The 19,575-nt window shown below is 47.5% G+C and overlaps 1 protein-coding gene across 1 annotated transcript in view; it reads left to right on the top strand.

Annotated features, from left to right (window-relative positions):
• The window catches only part of STC2 (stanniocalcin 2), a 12,957-nt gene extending 8,567 nt beyond the window's left edge, over nt 1-4,390 (top strand). The window contains exon 4 of the mRNA XM_003781933.2: nt 3,231-4,390. Within this exon, the coding sequence (XP_003781981.1) occupies nt 3,231-3,633 (403 nt within the window). The 3' untranslated portion in view covers nt 3,634-4,390. The remainder of the gene's footprint in view (nt 1-3,230) is intronic.
• Nucleotides 4,391-19,575: the final 15,185 nt, after the last annotated feature.

Raw genomic sequence — 19,575 nt, forward strand, 5'->3', positions numbered from 1 at the left:
ACTCTACCCAGGAAGATAGCTTGAGGCTCTGTCTCAAAAAAAAAAAAAAAAAAAGAATGGGTGATGGGGCATTACTGTGTAAGTCTGTAATACCTGCCTGGAGCATGAAAACACTGTTTTTGGAGAAGTCTTCTTTGGGAAAACTCAAGGTTTTCAAGTTTTCCTCCTCCCCCTGCCTTAAATATAAGATGTAGATAAAGCACTATTGTTTTCTAATGTCTCCTTAGGGACATGGCCCTTGGAGTCAAAGGACCCTTATTTCCAAAGGGCTTCTCTTCTCAACACCAGTAGATGAGCCTGCAGCCCCGACCCCAGCCTGTTCTGTAAGCGCAGGTGGCCCACCCCAATGAGAAGCATGAGCCTCTTTTAAGGACGCTCACAGGCAGGTCCTCCTCCTTCCCACTAGGCTAGCACCTCTAGGCAGTGGGTCTCTGCTAACTCCACCTCCTTGAAAACTCCCCTCACCCTCCCTTCTGAAACCACAACTAGATAATGTCTCAACTTGTATACTTCAAGCTGAATTGCCTGAGTTTGGGGGGTGTTTATTTTTTCAACCATTTTAATGGATTAAATGATCTTCTCAGTCCCTAAATGTCAAGAGAGCCATTTCAGAATGTGTAGCATTGGTCACAAACAAAAAAATAAGAACTTAATTTGCTTTTCACTTCAGAGAAAAGGAAATCACAGTCCCCCCAGAATCTACACCACCCCCATTTTTCAACCCAATCCCCACCTGGCCCTAAACACTCACACCCAGTTAAAACAGCTCTTTTCAAGATCTCTGTTTATTCCCTTCTGCTCCCCTCACCGCCCCCCCACAATTGCCTGCCTCTCCCTAGCTGCAGCCAGCCTGCCTTGGCCTCCGAACACCCTGTCACTGGGTGCTGGCAACCTCTAAACACATCCCCCTCCAAGTATTTTTTCAAATCCTTTAGCCTTGCTGACACCCAGTTGAGCGAGCTGGGCTTTGTCATTAGACACGGGCTCAGCTTGCAGCCTGAGAAGGCACACTGCCAGCTCCGAACACGGCTTAGATTAACTTAGTTCAGCAGACACACCCCTCCCCACGGTTCACAGCTTCCTCCTTGGAAGACAGGGCCAAGGGCAGAGGAGAGTATGGGCTTGTCCAGCCTCCTTGGACCTGGAAGGGCCTTGGGGTTGAGGGCACCAACAGTTAGAAGGCTCCAGCAAAGGAGGCACAGGAGAGGCAGTCTGTATATTCTCAAGAGAGCCCTCCCCTTACTCTAGGGAAAGAAGCTTGAAGAACACCCAGTTAGTATCCTGAAAAGACAGCTCTGAAATGTGCTCACCTAGCCCCAGAGGGGTGGCAGGTACAGTCAGGTGCTAAAATCCAGCTGTCACTGGTATAGCAGGTATACTCAGTGAACTTGAGCTTCCTGAGTCAGTTCCTAGTTTTCAAGAGATGGAAGGAAACTAACTCCACTAACTATTCGTGGAGCAGTTCCCTTGTGTTGCCGCAGGCATGACCCTCAGGGTAGCCCAAGGAGACAGACTTATTGGGCCGAGGGGTGTGCCTTAGAGGGCTTGAGCACTTTGCCCATCAGCTGCACAGACTGTCAGACTCCAGAGTCGTGGAGGAGGCCCTTACAAAGCAGCTAGGTCTCTATCAGCCAGAACAGTCCTCCTCCCTGCTCTCAGCCCAATGCTGAAGCCCTCCTGGCCCCAAAGCTTCCAAAAGCCACCTTCCCTCCTCTACTTTCAGTTTCTACATCCACAAAGTGAGGACAGTTCACCCAGTTACAACTGGAGGACTAATTCGTAAAAATGGCAGTCAACTACTTCACAAATCCATCTTAATACACAGTCTGCTCTTTCTGCATAGCAACAGCGGCCAACTTGCAAGGAAAAGATCCGTGGGCTATAAGGCAGCCTCCCCTTACAGAGGAGAAATGGGTCTGCTCCTTGTTATTGATGATCTCGCATTCCAGAGTGATTTCCGTGATAGAGGCAATGACCCAGAGCTGTGATGCCCATGATCAGATATATCCAGAAACTCTGCTAAGCAGGAATGCTGGTTACTTAGCCACAGGAAATAGTCTGTGACCCCTGTGGATTTTTAAAAGCTAAAGGGCTCAAGGAGAGGGCCAGGAGAACCCACTGCCGGGGGCACCCCTTCCCGGATAGGCCCATAAATATAAAATGCAGGCTCTGGTTTACTCCCCATCCACACTGTGGAGTAAACTCCTCCAGCGGTTTTCCTAACCAACAACCCAAGCCAGCCAGAAGGATTCTGCCTCCAAAACTGAGCCTGTTTGTCTCCAGAGAGCTGGCTTCACCCCCAATTCTGGGGAAGCCCAGACCAAAAGGACAAAGATGCTCAGATAGCCACTCCCACCCCACCCCCAGCGCCTACTACCAAGACAGGGAACCGCCTCTCAGGAAATGACGTCCAGGGAGGCGGGGTCCTCCTACCCTCCTCCCCCTCCTCACCTAGTCCAGACTCCTCCAGACACAGGAAGTACATCCAGTAACTTCTAAATACACTCTTCTTCATCACAAGCTTAAACCAGTGGCAAACACAGACATGAGAAAAATGGCCTCTTGGGAGTGTCGCTTGGAGGAAGCAACTAGAAGAAGGGCATGTGGTGTGGCAGGTTCCCTCAGGGCATCCAGGAGCCTTTGCCCAGGCCCTAAACATCCACAGATGCTCCTTCCCTACCAAAAAGACTCCTTAGGTTGGGATTTAAGGCCCTGCACCATTCGCCTAAGAATTACTCATTCCACTGGCCCCAAGATCCATCTCCCACAGCCAGGGCAGCCTGCAGGTGCCCTCTCCTGCCCTCCTTTCATTGTTCAGACAGAAGCCCTACCTGGGATTCTTGACTTCCCAGAGGTTCTTCCTTTTAATGTCCCACCCATAGGCTCTTACCCTAGGCACCTGTGACTTTTCACGGGCACTTTTTCCTGGGATGGACTCCCTCTCTGTAACCACTGTGACAGGGGCAGCCTCCCTAGGCCTCTAACTCTCCCCAGCGCCCAGCATGGAGCCTGGTACACACTGACAGCCCAGTAACTGTTGGTGGGGGCCAGTACTCTGTGGAATAGAAGTAAATTCCAGAGAGCAATTCCAGAAAGATCTCTCATCAAACCAATCCCCAGCCCAGCACTGGCTGGGCCTCTCTTTCCTAGCATCATCCCTGCTGCCCTCGGCGGCCCATCGGGACTTGTTCCATTCTCGGCATCTCTGTCTCTTTGCTTTCACTCTCTAGACCCTACGTGGACCTCGTGAACTTGCTGCTGACCTGTGGGGAGGAGGTGAAGGAGGCCATCACCCACAGCGTTCAGGCTCAGTGTGAGCAGAACTGGGGAAGCCTGTGCTCCATCCTGAGCTTCTGCACTTCGGCCATGCAGAGGCCCCCCACGGTGCCACCTGCGCGCCAGCTCCATGTAGACAGAGCCAGGCTCCCCAGGGCCCACCATGGGGACACAGGCCATCACCTCCCAGAGCCCAGCAGTAGGGAGGCTGGTCGAGATGCCAAGGGCGAGCGAGGTAGCAAAAGCCACCCAAATGCCCATGCCCGGGACAGAGCTGGGGGCCTCGGGGCCCAGGGACCTTCTGGAAGCAGCGAGTGGGAGGATGAACAGTCCGAGTATTCTGATATCCGGAGGTGAAATGAGAGGCCTGGCCACAAAATCTTTCCTCCACGCCGTCCATTTTCTTATCTATGGACATTCCAAAACATTTACCATTAAAGAGGGGGGATGTCACACGCAGGATTTTGTGGGGCTTGTGGACTTCATGAAGGTGTATGTTAGCGGAATGAGCAGGTGAGATGGAGACTCTGGAGCAGAGGTCTCAGTGGTGCCTGGTGGATTCTGCTCTCACACGCACTCACGCGAGCATGCCCGAGTCCTCCTCAGGACTTGTCTTCTTTCCATCCGTGGAGCCAGTGGGTGTCAGCTGCTCTGTTGTGGGGGAGGTAGATCGGGGAGGGGGCAGGGTGGAGCAGGCCCACCCAGACTGGGCCGCACGATGGGTGCTGGGCCCCACCCTGGAGCTTCTGGCGCTGTCTCTGTGGGGATTGGGGCGTCTGGGCTCCGGGGCAGGAGTGAATATAAAAATATTGCTGGGAATGCAGGAGGAAGGTGGAGAAGAGACGGGGGTCGAGGGCTGCTTGGTGCCAAACCGAAATTCAGTTTCTTGCATGAGACCTTTCGGTTCAGAGCTGCTTGGGGGAGGAGGGGGTGGAGGGAAGAGTGTAGTTCTCTATGTAACTTCTGAGCCATTGTTCTGTCTTGGGGACACTGACCAAGGAAGTGGCCCCTATGAGTTTATATTTTAACCACTGCTTCAAATCTCGATTTCACTTTTTTATTTATCCAGTTACATCCACATATCTGTCATCTAAATAAAAGGTTTTCAAACAAAGCAACCGGGTCATTAAAACCAACTCCTCCAAAGGGGGGGGAAAAACCCAGCCCATCCTTTGAGTATGATTTTTTTTAAGTCCTATTGAAAAATGAATCAAATACCAATGTGGCTATACATCTGACCTCCTGACATGGGCCCGTACCATTCTGGGGCAAACCTTCCTCCCAGAGGAAAAGGCACACACGAGCACATTTGACAGATTTCCCTTAGAATTTTGTATACCTTGACCCTCAGCCAAGATCGATAATGCACCATACCGGTGATTCTATGAGGCCCACTAGGAAACCTGGCTTCTCCAAGCTAGAGCCTGGGAACGCGGAGAAGAGAATGGAGACTACTTAGTGATTCCCATTCAGCAATGCTGACCTTTTGCATAAATGGAGGAGACGGCTGCAAATCTCTAAGGGACAGGATTTTCCAGATCCTAATTGGAAATTTAGCAACGAGGAGTCAGAAATGGACAAAAGAAAGGCAGAAGAGACAGAGCTGAAAATACAAGGAAGGGAGGGACAGGATTACCATGGAAAATCTCTGCAGTGGATTTCTTGTGGTTATTTAAAACATCTCACAGATAAGACCTTTTTTTTTTTTTTTTTCCTAATAGGCTATCAAATAAAAGCTTATCCTTTCTGGAAGCCAGTACTCGAATAGGAGCTGGTATTATGAGGAGCGATGCCTGTTCTTAGCCAGGCCCTTCTGGAGCAAGGGTCGGCACACGCGTTCTGTAAAGGACCAGACAGTAAATGCAGTACTTTTCAGTTTGGCAGACCGTGAGGGCTTGGTCCAAACTACTCAACTCTGCCATTGTGGCACACAAGCCGCCATAGACACCCCAAACTCAAAAGGACTTGGCTCTGCTCCAGTAAGATTTTATTTAACCGGCTAGAGACCAAGAAGCTAAATGTAACTGCTCTAAAATGATTTGTTCTAGGGAATAGCTTACCCAAAACATAGCTAGTATTTCTATGCCCCAAATCCAACCCAAATCTTTCATGTTAGGGGAAAAAAATCATTTTCGTGGAGGGAACATGGCAGGAGACACACCCAGCAAGATCTGGGGCTGTGGAGAGCAGAGGAGTCTGTGCTCTTAATCCAGCTCTGCCCTCAGGGGGAGGAGGACCTGCATGTCAGGCTCTGCCATGGGAACCGAGTGTAAACCGGCCATCTCCCGCCGTGGGCCACTGCAGCGCCTTGACTGTTTTACTCACATCACTCAAAAGCTAAAGCAATAACATTCTCCTCATGGCTGAGTCAGCAGTTCATTTGTTCTCCAGCTCCTGGACTGCATGTGTGAAAGGCATCACTTTGGTATTTTCCTCCGTGTAAATGTTTTCTGTGTTCGCCTACTGATGTCCCATTTGTTGGTTCTATTGTATTAATAAATATTTGTCATCTGTATTTATTATCTCTTGTGTTTTCCCCGAAGGCATAAAATCACTCACTATGTTCATTGGAACTCATTTTCTGATCTCTGTTGCATATCTTTCATGCCACTGTTTTCTTCTTGTTGTTGTTGTTTTTTTGTTTTTTTCTCAGAAGTCAGGTAGATATATTTCATTCTGGTTCCTAATGTTCCTGGAACCATACAAGAGTATTTATTTCTTAGGCTCTTCTGCTCAAAACTAAGGAAAGTCCAAATTCCTATTAGCAACAATCAAGGCATTTGCACAATCTAAAATGTAAGCAAAGCAGTCATTAAAAATAGACCCTTTGCTTGGGTTTCATACTTCATACAGATTTACTCACAAGCCTTCCTTTGAGGAAGGATGTGGATCTCCAAATAAAGATATGATGTTTATTTTCAGCTTTGCATGTTAACAAGATGATCTGAACACCTCTCCTTTGTATCAGTAAGTAGCCCCGTTGTTCTGAAATAAGATGAGTGAGTACAGTCAAATGCTGACACCTAAAACTAAATAAATAGAAAACACCAGCTCAGAACTGCAGTCATGCTTTGACACACATATACACAAAGGGAGAGATTCAAACTCAAACCCAGTCAAAGGCTTGGCTAAAACAACATGGACAAACAATGCTTACAGTGGCCATTTCCTAAGGAAGAACAGCCCTGTCTGATCTCAGAATTGGCACCACACGAGCTTACTAAGTCATAATATCTGTTTCTGTTAAGGATTTAGGCAGCAGGACCTGTGCATTGTCACAATGCATTATTTTTCTTCAAGCATTAATAAAGGTTTTTAATAAATGGCTTCCACTTGAGTAGCGTCTTTGTCTGAGAGGGCTTTTGACATCCAGGGCACAGGGGCATAGCTGTGAGTAAGAGGGCTTTTAAATCCGGAGACTCCTATGCTTCTGCAGGATGTTCAGCCTCCAGAAAAAACAACTGGATAGATAAGACCACTCTGGCCTTCTCCTCCATCAGCAGACTCTGCCCAAGACCCTGCCTGAGTCACCCAGATAGAGAGGAGAATGAATTTCATACAGTAGGGTTAGAACCACCACACTCCACACTCCATCAGGAGGTCCTCACGGCTCACTCTGGTCTAATCTTTGAGTCCCTCCTGTGATCTGGCCACCCCTTTTCTCAGACTGAGCCTGCAGCAGACATTACCAGCTTTTCAGCTTGGTGGCCTGGCCCACACAGTGGAGTTCACTGCCTCCTCCCCAGTTCTTCCTCGGGACAGCAAAATGGAGCTGGAGATTCTTGTCTACTCAATTTACATCATTTTGGCATACCTATTATGTGCCAGGCATCATGATAGGCATTTTGTGTGCACTATCTCAGCCTCACCATGTCCCCCAATTAGTAGATATTATTCCCATTTTACAGACCAAGAGACCGAGGTACAAACTTGTGGAGAGTGAGTGGAGGCTGAACTCCCACCCAGATCAGGACTCCTAAACCCATATGCCTTTCTTCACTGCAGGCCTAGAATCTCTGCTTCTAGGAGTTTATTTTTAATTTAAACCAATCAGGATTACTCCCCTCTTACAGAAGGCCTAGAGAAAGAATAATTATACACTTATATTTATAGCCTCAGGCCTCCGAGGAGTCTGCTTCAGAATGGAAAGGAAAATTGATGTTCTCACCTTTGCTCTCTGCAGAGTCAAATTGTGGTTCAGAGAAGGGAAAGCAGGAGAACCCCGGGGCTGCATCACTCTTCTTTGCAAGTGGGTAATTTTTTCAAAGGTTCTTTTCATGGCAGGTACCACTGAGAAAAGAATTTTGGAAGCTCCTGGCTTTTGTGAAGACACAGTTAGAGCTTTGTTCACTAAACTCCTTGCCATCACCAGCCCTGTCAGAAGTCTTCCCTGCTGTCATCATCCTCATCGTGACAGTTACAGATTCTTGGGAATCCATTATGTGCCTTGTGCTTTGCCTAGCGCTTTACAAGATATTGTTACTAAACCCCATTTTACAGATCAAGAAACTGAGGCTCAAAGACATCCTATTATGCCTAGTGACAGTCACAAGGCTAGCAAGCTCTAGAGGTGTGAAAACATGGGTTAAATACACCCAACTGAGTTCAGAAATGCAGCTGCCTCCCCCTGGCCCTCAGGGTTGCTGCTCCAATTCAACAGCTCTGTAATTATTAGGTCTTGGGAGGAAGAGGGCAAAAGGGCTTCCAAATATGCTGGTGTTTAAACAAAATTTCCAAAGGAAGCTGGAGCTATGCACCCCAAAATCTGGAGACAGAAATCCAAATTTGTTCTAACATCAACAAAAAAGAAAGCCCCCTGCTGAGAAGGGGCCAAGCTCTGGCCAGAGAACAGTTTTTTATGTGAATAATTTTTTGTGGGTGGAGAAGAGAAGAAAAGAGCAATAGAAGCCCTGGACTAGGAGTCCTTGGTTGCTGCTTGCATAAGCAGTTCGGGTTTTATCAATTCCCATAAAGAACAACAGCAACAAAAAAGTCACTTCCCAAAGAGAACAGGAAAAAAGTCACAAAGCCAACTTAAACTTATTCATGAAACAAAAGTCCACCAAGATGAGTGTGGCCATTTGTCAAAACCCAAATCTCACGGCATCTTAGGGGTCTGCAGCCACCCAGCCACTGTTGAGCATCAGGCCTCGCATGGGAAAGCTGCTAAAACTTGGGAGAATCAAGAAAAGCTCCTGGAAGGAATTCTCAGAGGCAGGGCAAGCATTCACAAGGTCCGGAGGGAATCAGCAGCTTCCATTTGCTATTCAATAGTTTTGAGGAATTTGTATGGCTCGTAAAGTTAAGGAGCGGACGATGCCCACGTAAAAAGAAGGGGCATTTGAAGAGGATGGGGACCACCTGCCTACCTGCTGAGTTATGAGTAATACTCTGCAAAGAACCAAGGGCTCCAAAGAGGGCTTTGTCCAGGAAGAAAGATCAGTCCCTAGAATTCTTTTCTCCAGAGCTTAGTAGACATAAAACAACTATTTTATTTTGCTCATAATTTTGTGGGTCAGAAATTTGGAAAGGGCTCCTCTGGGTGGTTAGGCTGTCCATACAGCGTTAGCTGGGGCAACCAGGACTGGAGGAGTCACTTCATGATGGCCTCTTCGAGATGGCACCAGGGCGCTCCCCACTCTGCCCACACTCCTCTGCTCCCCCATGTGCCACCTCGTCCCTCTGGGCCTCTGGAGCACGGCCATCTCAGGGTAGTTTCCCTCCTTCCACAGTGACCAGCTGCTTCTGAAACGTCTCGGAAAATTTCACACCATATTCTTCAAATCACAGCAAGGGTTTTGTTTTCACTCTTGACACTGTAACAGCCACAGGACCTAAACTCCATGAGGGCAGGGACTCTGTCCCTTTGGCACACAGTCATCTCTATCCCCGGCAGCTCTGTCATCGTATGATGTGAGTGAATGAAGGGAATGGAAGAAACCTCTTGTCTAAAAGGGTTCCAGCCTGTCAAATCAGAGAAGTTTTCATTCACTTTAACTTCTAAAGCAAATATATCCTTGTGTCCTCATAAGAGGGGCCGTCATATCACAGAATCGGTGAGAGGATGTCACAATGAAGTCGGATATAAATGGGGTACCAATCCAGCCACCTACTCCTCTTGTGCCATGTAAATCTCTTTGGAAATAAGACAGAAATATAAACAATAATTAAAAAAGCAAATCAAGACTGGCTCCGGGAACTTGGCAAATCAGTTAAGCTTTCTAAGCCTGTTTCCTCAGCTACAAAATAGGGAAACTAACAGCTACCCTGCTTCCCTCATGGTGTGTGGGGGAGAGGTGAGGACAAATTACTTAAACTATATGAAAAGTCATAATGCATAGGAAATGCTTTGAAGACTGTGAGATGCCATGTGAGTATCAGTGATTATTTCTCCTGGCCGTTTGGGAAGGCTGCAGCCTGAAGCCAACAGCACAGATGGGAGGAGGAGCTGCCCCATGGTGTCCATTCTGTCCTGGTGAGGCAGGTACGCTGTTTTTAAGAGGATGGCTCTCGATCCTTATCTGCAGGGTGGGAATTCACTTGAAGTTTGCAAGAGGGATCTGAGGCTATCTAAGTGGGGACCTTCAGTGCATCCCAGCCTCCTCCCTAGGACAGACGAGGGGACTTTAAGTAGCCCTGTGATGCAGCAGCCCTCCCGAGGCTGAGTAGCAAACTTAGTCAGGCAGCAGTGGGCCCCAGCTCAAGAGCAGAGGGCCCTTCCTTCCAGGGCTCTCTCTGAAAACCTCAAAGCGAAGTCCCCACAGAAAAAGCTAATTAATAAGCCTCTTCAATGAGAAAAGAAAGCAGAGACTGACAAAGACAAGGGAGGAAGGAGATTTGGGGCCAGAGCCCACTCTGCTCCGTGCCAAGGTTCCTAAGAGTTTGACATTTGGAAAAGATCTGGCCTGGAGGAGCCAAGGATTTGGGACAGGGCTCCTTCTGGCTCCCGGGAGTGTCAAGAAGAGAAGGAGGAGGAGGAGGAAAATGACTCAGCTGAAATGAAGAGAAATGTATTTTTAAAAAGCAAAACGATGAAAGGCACAAAGGAACGAAATGGAGCCCCAGGACGGGGTCCAAATGCCTTCTCTGAGTAAGTGGGGCAAATTTTCAAAAAGCTAGAGAGCTTGTTAGGGTAATGCCAAGAATAACACCATGAAAATGAAGACAGTCTTCAGGGCTTGCCAGGCCCACCACTCTCGGAAGCCTCCCCACCCAGGTCCCTATAGGGCCAGAGGCCACCTCTGCAGGAGAAAGGCCAAAAGCCACCTGGCCACAAATGCTTCTCTGCACTTTCAACTTGGAAAATGCAGCTGAGTTCTGCAACAAATGAGTTATGGAGAAGGGTGACCCTTGGGCTCACATTCACTTCGTAGGTCAAAGATGGGAAGAGGGGTCCCATTGCTCTGGCCCAATGCACAGAACATCTGGGGACAGTGAGAAGAGGGAGACAGAGGGAGGATCCCTCCCCAAAAGTTAACACAGCTCCATCCTCTTCCAACAGCCAAAGTCAGCTGACCCTGATTGCAAAAGTTTGGTTTTGAAATATTCAATGGAGAGCAAGCGTGATAATGAGCAGAGATATGAGAAGAGAAACCACTGCCTGAACAGCTCAGCACCTCCCTTCTCCAGGGTCATTCAGTATGTTCATGCAAGGCTCTCACCTCCTCCCTGGCATGGAATCCCACATTTCTAGGGGGCTGCATGGATGGGAGCACAATGACACAAAGCAAAGGAGGACATGAGGGAGGGGATCAGTTGATGAAACCCTGAGTCCCAAGTGTCCTAAGGCAGGGCCAGGGTGGGAGCCCTGCCCCCTCTACAGCCCTTGGGAAAATGCACCCTAACTGGAAATCGACAACCAGCAGAGAGTTTCTGGCCCTGCAGTGGCCAGGTCATTTCAGCACCTCCACACAGGGAAGCCATTCCTGGGACTGCTTCAGGTGCTGGTAGGGAGGTCCCTGGCCTCCTAATGGCTGTAACTATGCAGAAGGCCCTGGGGGCAGCTAGCTCTTCCCTGCCAACCTTGAATGTCCTGAAATTCCTTTTCCACCCACTGCTTACCTAGGCAGACACTGTTAGGCAGAGATGGAAGCAGCCTCCATGCGTATGTTTCTACGCCTGGGCCTCCAGAGCTGCATTGTTCGGGTCCTCTGGAAAGCAAAGACAGAACCCAAAGTGCAAGAAATTTGTTGGGGGAGTGCTGTGAAGGATCATGTGCAGCACAGGAGTAGGTGGCCGGAGCCTCTGCCACTTGCAACCTGACACTTGAGGAGGGACAACAGCTCGGAAGGGGGGCTCATGGAGCTGCAGGTCTGCTGTGAAAAAGCCCAGCCAGGAGCCTGCAGCAAAGTCTGCCCATCACAGGAGGCCTGTGCCCTGTGGGCTCAGCCCCAGCCTGGCACCCCTGCAGACTCGGTCACTGAAGGGAGCAGCCTGGAAATAGTGTGGCTCTGCGAGGGGCCTGAAGGTGGGGCAGCTGGAAGCTGTGAGCAAACTTCATTCTTCACAGCAGGGAAATCTGTGCGGCACACAACCATGGCAACCTAAAACCCAATAGTTTTTTGGAAAAAAAATGTTTTAACAGAGTGCAATGCTTAGTTCTAGAGACTGGGTCTACCCAGGACCAGCCCTTTGGCCAGAGGCTTCACAGGGTTGTTGTGAGGAACAAATAAGAAAACAAAGGCATGGTGACTTGCAAGTCTAGGACCCATAGGAGAAGGTTACACAATGGTGGATCATTGGCCAAATAGTGCCATTGTATGTTTTCTTTGATTCACATGTTGATTTTTGTAAGTGCCAAATTAGTTGCCAACATGTATTATACAAGCCACAAAAATCAGATCTCTAGCTTCTCTTCAAGAATTAAAACACCAACCAACACTGAGCCCACATTTCAGTTTGCCACAGTCCCCACCACTCCCTATTGTCTTACTCCCTACCCATCTCACTCTGATACTTGTCCAGCCTGCCTCCTGTAGGCCTCCCATTTACATCCATGAATGCATCCAAGCCATTAGTGGTCATTCCATGTCTTAGGATAATATAAATAAGATAATATAAATTTAGAAAACCAAATAAGAGCTGGCAGGTTCAAACCCAGCCCTGGCCTGCCAAACAATAATGAGAATTACAACAAAAATATAGCCTGTAGCCCCAGCTACTTCAGAGACTGAGGCAAGAGAATCACGTAAGCCCAAGAGTTGAAGTTTGCTGTAAGCTGTAATGCCATGGCACTGTGTCCAGGGTGACATGGTGAGACTCTGTCTCAAAAATAAATAAATAAATTAATTAATTAAAATAAGAGAAAAAAATGAATGGATGATAGATTTGAGAGAAATCTATCAAAAAGAGATAGACTAAGGAAGGAAAAACTGAGACAGAGCATTGATCTAGGAAACTTAACATCCAAGTAGCAAGAGTTCCAAAATGAAGGAACAGAGAAAATAGTAGGGAAAAAATTATCTAAGAAACAGTACAGAAATGAAAAATAAGAGGTTCCAGATTAAAAGAGCCTAAAAAGGACCCAAGGCAGTCAATGAAAAATTCCCCCAGCAAGACACATTCTTGTGAAATTTTGAAACTCTTGCAGATAAAAGGGAAGAGGAAACAAAAGCTTTCAATGAGGGTAAACAAAGTCATATAAAAAAGATCAAAGCTCAGTGCCTGTAGCTCAACGGTTAGAGCACCAGCCACATATACCAGAGCTGACAGGTTCAAACCCAGTCTGGGCATGCCAAACAACAATGACAACTACAACCAAAAATAAAATATTACAGGTGTAGTGGCAGGTGCCTGTAGTCCCAGCTACTTGGGAGGCTGAGGCAAAAGAATTGCTTAAGCACAAAGGTTGGAGGTTGCTGTGAGCTGTGATGCTACAGTACTATACCAAGGACAACATAGTAAGACTCTGTCTCAAAAAAAAAAAAAAAAAAAGATCAAGAATAAGTATGGCATCAGACTTCCCAAGAGCAACTTTGGAAGCCAAGAAGACAAAGGAGCAATGCTCAGGTTTTCTGAGGGAAAGTAAGTCTAAACCCAGGCAGATCACTAGTTAAGTGGGGTATCATCAAGATAGATTTCAAACACTCAAAGTCTCAAAAAATTTCCTTCTCAAATATCCTTTTGCAGGAAGCTCCTGGAGCCATGCCCCACGAAAGTGAGGGAGCAAACTGACAAAGATAAAATCAGATCTAGGAAGCAGATCTAGACCAGGAGAGACCAAGAGGGGCAGGCAGGCAGTGTTTGGGACGGCAGCCAACCCCATCAGAACCGGCGACAGAGGGCCCCGCATGTGATCATTTCATGGTCTTGTCAGACGGTTTGGGGATAAGTCAGTTACGAATAAATTAGTTATAGAAAGCTAAAGCCAAAGACTTGAGTGGGCATTTCCCAAAAGAAGATATCCAAACAGCCGGTAAGCACATAAAGAGGTCCTTGATATCATTAGCCACCAGGAAAATGCAAAGACCTGTGAAAATCACTACATACCCAGCAGAAGAGATCAAATGGAGAAAGGCAGACGATCCCAAGTGTGAGTGAGTCAGTGAAGGGACTAGAACAAGAGAGCTGCCTTGGGGGGGGGGGGCAGAAATGGTACAACCACTTTGGAAAACTCTTTGGCAGTTTCTTATAAATAAACATACTCCCATTTGATGGCCCCGCAATCCCACTCCTAGAACTACATCCAGAGAAATGGGTTCAAAGAATTTACAAAGATACTGGTACAAGACTATTCAGAGTAGCTTTATACATAATAGCCCTAAACGGGAACCAGCTGAAATGTCCATCAAATAGGAAATGGATGAACAGGGTGTGGTATTTCCATCCAAGGGACGAAGAGGATCACGTTCTCAGCAATGAAGAGGATTGAGCAACTGATTCACACAACAACATGGGTGAATCTCAAAGCATCATTAGCGTAAAACGTCAGACAGAAAAGAACATGTGGCAGGAGCCTATTCATATAAGGTTCAAACACAGGAAAACTAATCTACCAGAACAGAAGCATAAATAGTGGTTATCTCTGGGGCGCCAAGGACAGGAAGGCATTAACTGAGCACTGATACTAGAGAACCTTCTGGGATAACAGAAACATTCTGTATTTGGCCTTGGCAGTGGAGTCATAGGTATATCATGGGTAAAAGTCATTAAGCTGTGCACTTAAGTTTTGTACATTTCACTATATGTAATTTGTTCTTCCATAAATTAATAAAAGAAAAGAAAACCAGACAAACCCCCAAAAGATGCATTATTAATTCCATAAAAAAAAGGAATTACATTCAAAAAGCAAATGTCAACTTAAAATACTCCCTGCAGTAGAGATTTGGCTTGGATGTGAACAATACTTACACAGTTGTAATAAAGGATAAATATCCTATATATGCATTCAACCAGACCTCAGTGTCGGTGGGGTGAGCAGGAGGACAATATTTGTGTGTAGCAAAGGGCTAGGATGAGCAAAGAGAGCTAAATCCTAATGTTTTGTAGGAAAAAGTCAACAGATCAAAAATAAAATAGACATAAGACATAACAGCAGAGCTACATATGTTGTTTGGACATCTGGACTTCTAAATACTAGAAGAAACAGCTAACAGGCAGCAAGTGGTTATCTCTGAAAATGGTAGATTTAGTGATGAGACAGCACAGGGCAAGGTAAGTCTACTTGTAATTTGGATCTGCTTGAACTAGTTTTAGCAAAAAGAAACTCAAACTCTAAACATCACTTAATTAAAACAGGAATGTGTTTCTGTCTCAAGTAAAAGTATAGAGCAGCAGTTCTCAACCTGTGTGTCATGACCCCTTTGTAACAATGAAAATACATCGCAGCATTAGGAAGGTTGAGAACCACTGGTCTAGAGGTAGGCAACTCAGAGCTGCCGCACAAAGACTCAGGCTCCTTTTTCTCGCTGCTACACCATGCCTGGCCTCTATTTCCAAGATCACCTTATGGATCGATAGGGCTGCCCCAGCTCCAGCCATCAAAACCACATTCTAGCCAGAGAATAAAAGATGAAAGTACGGACGAAGATGAAAAAGGGTGCCTACTAGCTATCTTTTTATGATGTTTCCCCCAAAGCTATTACCGTGTTTCCTCCAAAATAAGACACTGTCTTATATTTATTTTTTCTCAAGAAGACACACTAGGGCTTATTTTCAGGGATGTCTTATTTTTATTAAGTATAAGACAACAATCTACATTTATTCAAATACAGTTAAGTCATCTTCTTCTGGAACCTGACAGGGGGAGCCGACCTTGCTGGTGGGGCTGGCGCTAGTGATGCGTGAACTCCTTTCCCCTAGCTGTTCGCACGTGCGCAAAAGGATGCCTGCAACCACGGTTACCACACGCGCACCCGCGCAAGTGTGAACTGCCGGGAGAAAGGAGCTGTGGCAGATAAAAGGTATTCCAGTCTTCCTTACCGCTCAGCACTGAAATGCATGTACTACATATGCATTCAACCAGACATCAGTGTTGGTGGGATGAGCAGAAGGGCGATATTTGTGTGTAGCAAAGGGCTGGGATGAGCAAAGAGAGCTAAATCCTAATGTTTTGTAGGAAGAAGTCAACAGATCAAAATAAAATAGACATTTTATTACTCACTAGGTCTTATTATCAGGATAGGGCTTATATTTAACAAACGCATAGAAATCCTGCTAGGGCTTATTTTGGGGGTAGGTCTTATTTTCAGGGAAACATGGTACTGCCTAAATCTCACTCACCAGAATCAATTCCCATGATCATTGCCAGGCACAAGGGAAGATGGAAAATAACATCTCTTTTCTGGACATCCGTGAGTCAGCTGTGGAAGAGGGTCATCTCTACGATTTGTATTTAAAGTTTGGAACTATCTATAGATAGTTAAAGGTATGGGCCTTCCCCCAAGCCCAGGCATCAGGAGAGGGGCCCCAGCAGGAAGACTGAGCAGCCCACATCACGGAATAAAGGTATTAAGGCACACACCTCACCACGGGGCCAAATCACTCCAAACAACAGCCTTACACACAGCCCCACATGCCCAAATCTTTCCTAGCTTTCAACATTTAGACCCATGTATGAAAAAAAAAAAAAAAATGTAGCCTCACAATGCGCCCAGTCAGGTGGAAATGGTTATTCCTGCCTTACAGATCAGGAAACAGGCTCTCAGAGGCCAAGTTACTTCCCCCAGACCGTAACTGGAGGAGCTTGCCCTTGACTCAGGAATCCAGAGAGCAGTCCAGCCTTCTCTCCTCCAAAGGGTCTGGGTGGCCACCTGCAGCTTTTGGATTCTCTGCAGGACCAAATCAGGCCTATCAGTAAGTCAGGAGAAGCAATGACTCATTTGAAGACAAGATAAACCGCAGGGAGGCCCAGCGGGACAAGAGCCCTGTTTCCTAGGAAGTCTGCCTTCTGCAGGGCTGACAGAGCACGCAGTTAGCAGGGAGGAACCCCTTCTGCAAACACCAGCACAGCAGTTTCCAGACAAAGAGAAAGTGCTGCTGGTACTCGCTGGGAGCTGCAGAGTTATTTCGGTCCTCAAAGGGCTTTTGTCAAGACAAGGCCACGAGCCTGGGCATATAGAATTCCAAGCTTTTCCTTTCCTATTCCTTCAAAACCGGAAGGGAAAGTCGTTCAGTGCTACTCCAACAGTATTTGTCCCCCAAGTCCCATCTGAGGACCACATTTCAGAATAAAGTTGCAGACCCTCTGAGCGACCTTAGGTTAGTTGTTTCCTTTCCCTGTATCCCATGTCTCAGGACATGGGTGGAGATGTTGGATAGATACCGAGGTTCTTAGGGCAAAGGAGGCAATTTGGCAGAGGGCAGAGGTAGCATACTGTCCCTAGGACCTGTCCTAGCCCTGCCTGTCTGGATGCAATGAATGCACGAAGACCAGCCAGAGCCCAGAGCCCAGTCAAAGAAAAAAAGGAAGAAAGGAAAGAAAGAGGGGGGAAAGGAGGAAAAAAAAAGAAGGGAAGAATAAATAAAGGAAAAAATAGGGAACACTATATTGGCTCAGGGAATGGGAAGTAGGCCTGGGTGGATCCAGGTGCTCAAACGCTACATCATCGGGAATCCACCTCGCACCACTCCGCCTTCCTCTGTGACAGCTTCATTCCCAGGCAGACTCCCTGCAGAGTGGCTCTCCAGACTTGGATCCCCTAGCTTTGCAACCCTGGCAGGAAAAAAGAGCTTCCCTTTTCTAGTATTTAAGGGGACATTTTAACAAAAACCATTTTTGTTATAAAGAGATACTAGGCAGTTGATTTGTTACTGCAACTTAACCTAGCCTGTCCTGACTAATACACGCCTCGCTGGTATAGCTTAGGACATGAGCTCACCCCTGCAGTCAGTGGGCTACGGTGCTCTAATTGGTCAGTCTGAGTCACAGGCTAGCCCTAGAGCCAGAAAGTGGAGGCCAGCCTCACTCTAACCACAAAACAGAGATTTCCCCAAAAGAAAAGAGAGATTCAGTTGCCCAAAAGAAAAGGGGAGTTGGGCAGTGGGCAGGAACAGTCAGCAGGACGGCGCAGCACTTGGCATAGGCTGGAGCCACGGTGGATGCTCTTCAAACCAATAGTTTCTGGATCTGGGGACTGCTATGCTGTCTAACAACCCCTTTCCATCCACAGCACATGTACAAAGGTACCAAGCTCCTGCCTTCCCACAGGGCTCATCAAGAGACTTTGGGGCTCTCAGAGGAGGAAGGATTCTGGTGACCCCCTCTGACCATCTGCTCTAGCCAAGACTCCCAGCTGTGACAATCTCCTGGCCCTGCAGGGAAGCTATAGGGGGGCCTACAGGTATGCAAGGGTAACCTGGAGGCCAAGTGTCCACACCTGCAGCCTCTGAGGGCCACCAAATCCCACCCAGACCATCCCAACAGCCGGTGCACAGATGCTCACACGTCATTCCAGCAGAGCCCATTCCTCCGGGAACAGAAGTGGAGCGAGGCCATCCGTAGCTCAAGTCGCCATTCCCCTACATATTTTTAACCTCCTGGGCTCAGGACTTCAATCCGGCCTGTCTGCCTCTCCCACAGACCTCAGAATCCAGCCGGAGTCAGTGCGTCACACTTCCTGCAGCAGGCCCGAGGGTCAGGAGTTCATCCCATTGAGCTATTGCCTGGGGGCGGGGGTCCTAACAAGCATGACATCCTCCCCCAAAGCCCCAACAGCTGTGTTTCCCCCTCACTGAGAAGGAAAGAGACCAAATAAAGCAGCAGGAGGAATTACGTGCTGCAGAAGTGCTCGGCCGAGGATTCAGAGCCAAAAGGTCAGACTCTTGGCTAATGGTTTGGGGGCAGGTCATTTTTGGGGTTTTCTGCCTCGGGTATTCCTGTTGGCAAAATGGGGATAAGAGTAGGCAAGTTTAGCAAAGTGATCAAGTCTTTGATGCAGTGCAAACTTCTCAATCCCAGTTCTGCTAGGTCCAGTGACATTCCAAAATCAAGCTGGTCCCTTTATGAAGAACTTTCTAGACTGCCTCAAACCTACCTTAGGAAACAGAACTGAGGTCTAGCTAAGTCTGCAGCTTTGGTTGTCTGTCTAAATTGGCCTTTTTATAGAGCAGAAAGCTGGTGGGCCGAGCCATTGACTGTAGGCTGCAGGCTCAGATGCTAAGCATCTCAGAGGTGACCAGAAGTTGGGCAAAGGGCAGGGGCAGGACAGGAACCAAGGCCCAGCCTCTTACATTATACCTGGGAGCACCAAAGAAGAGGGGGGGCTCTGAAGACTCACAACCAGCCACTCCAAACATTACGTGCATTTATAAAGGCAAAACATCAGACCCAGTGGCTCACACCCGTAATCCCAGTGCTTTGGGAGGAAGAAGAGGGACTATTACTTGAGGCCAAGAGTTCAACACCAGCTTGGGCAACATAGCAAAAAGATTGTTTGGGGACTGGGTGCAGTGGCTTACAACTATAATCCTAGCACTCTGGGAGGCTAAGTCAAGAGAATCCATTAAGCTCTAGAGCTCAGGAGACCGAGACCAGCCTAAGCAAGAGTGAGACCCATTTCTATTAAAAATAGAAAAATCAGCTGGGATTGTGGCGGGCACCATTCAAACCCTGCTACTTGGGAGACTGAGGCAGAAGGATTGCTTGAACCCATGAGTCTGAGATTGCTGTGAGGAAGGCCGATGCCATAGCACTCTTGCCTGTCTCAGAAAAAGAAAAATTATTTTTTAAACTGACGCTCTAATTTGAAATTTTATTTTAGGCTCGGCGCCTATAGCTCAACGGGCTAGGGCGCCAGCCACGTACACCTAAGGTGGCGGGTTCGAATCCCCAGCCCGGACCCGCCAAACAACAATGACGGC

This window comes from Otolemur garnettii, unplaced genomic scaffold, assembly GCF_000181295.1.
Source record: "Otolemur garnettii isolate 467f Iridium unplaced genomic scaffold, OtoGar3 scaffold00003, whole genome shotgun sequence".
NCBI lineage: Eukaryota > Metazoa > Chordata > Mammalia > Primates > Galagidae > Otolemur > Otolemur garnettii.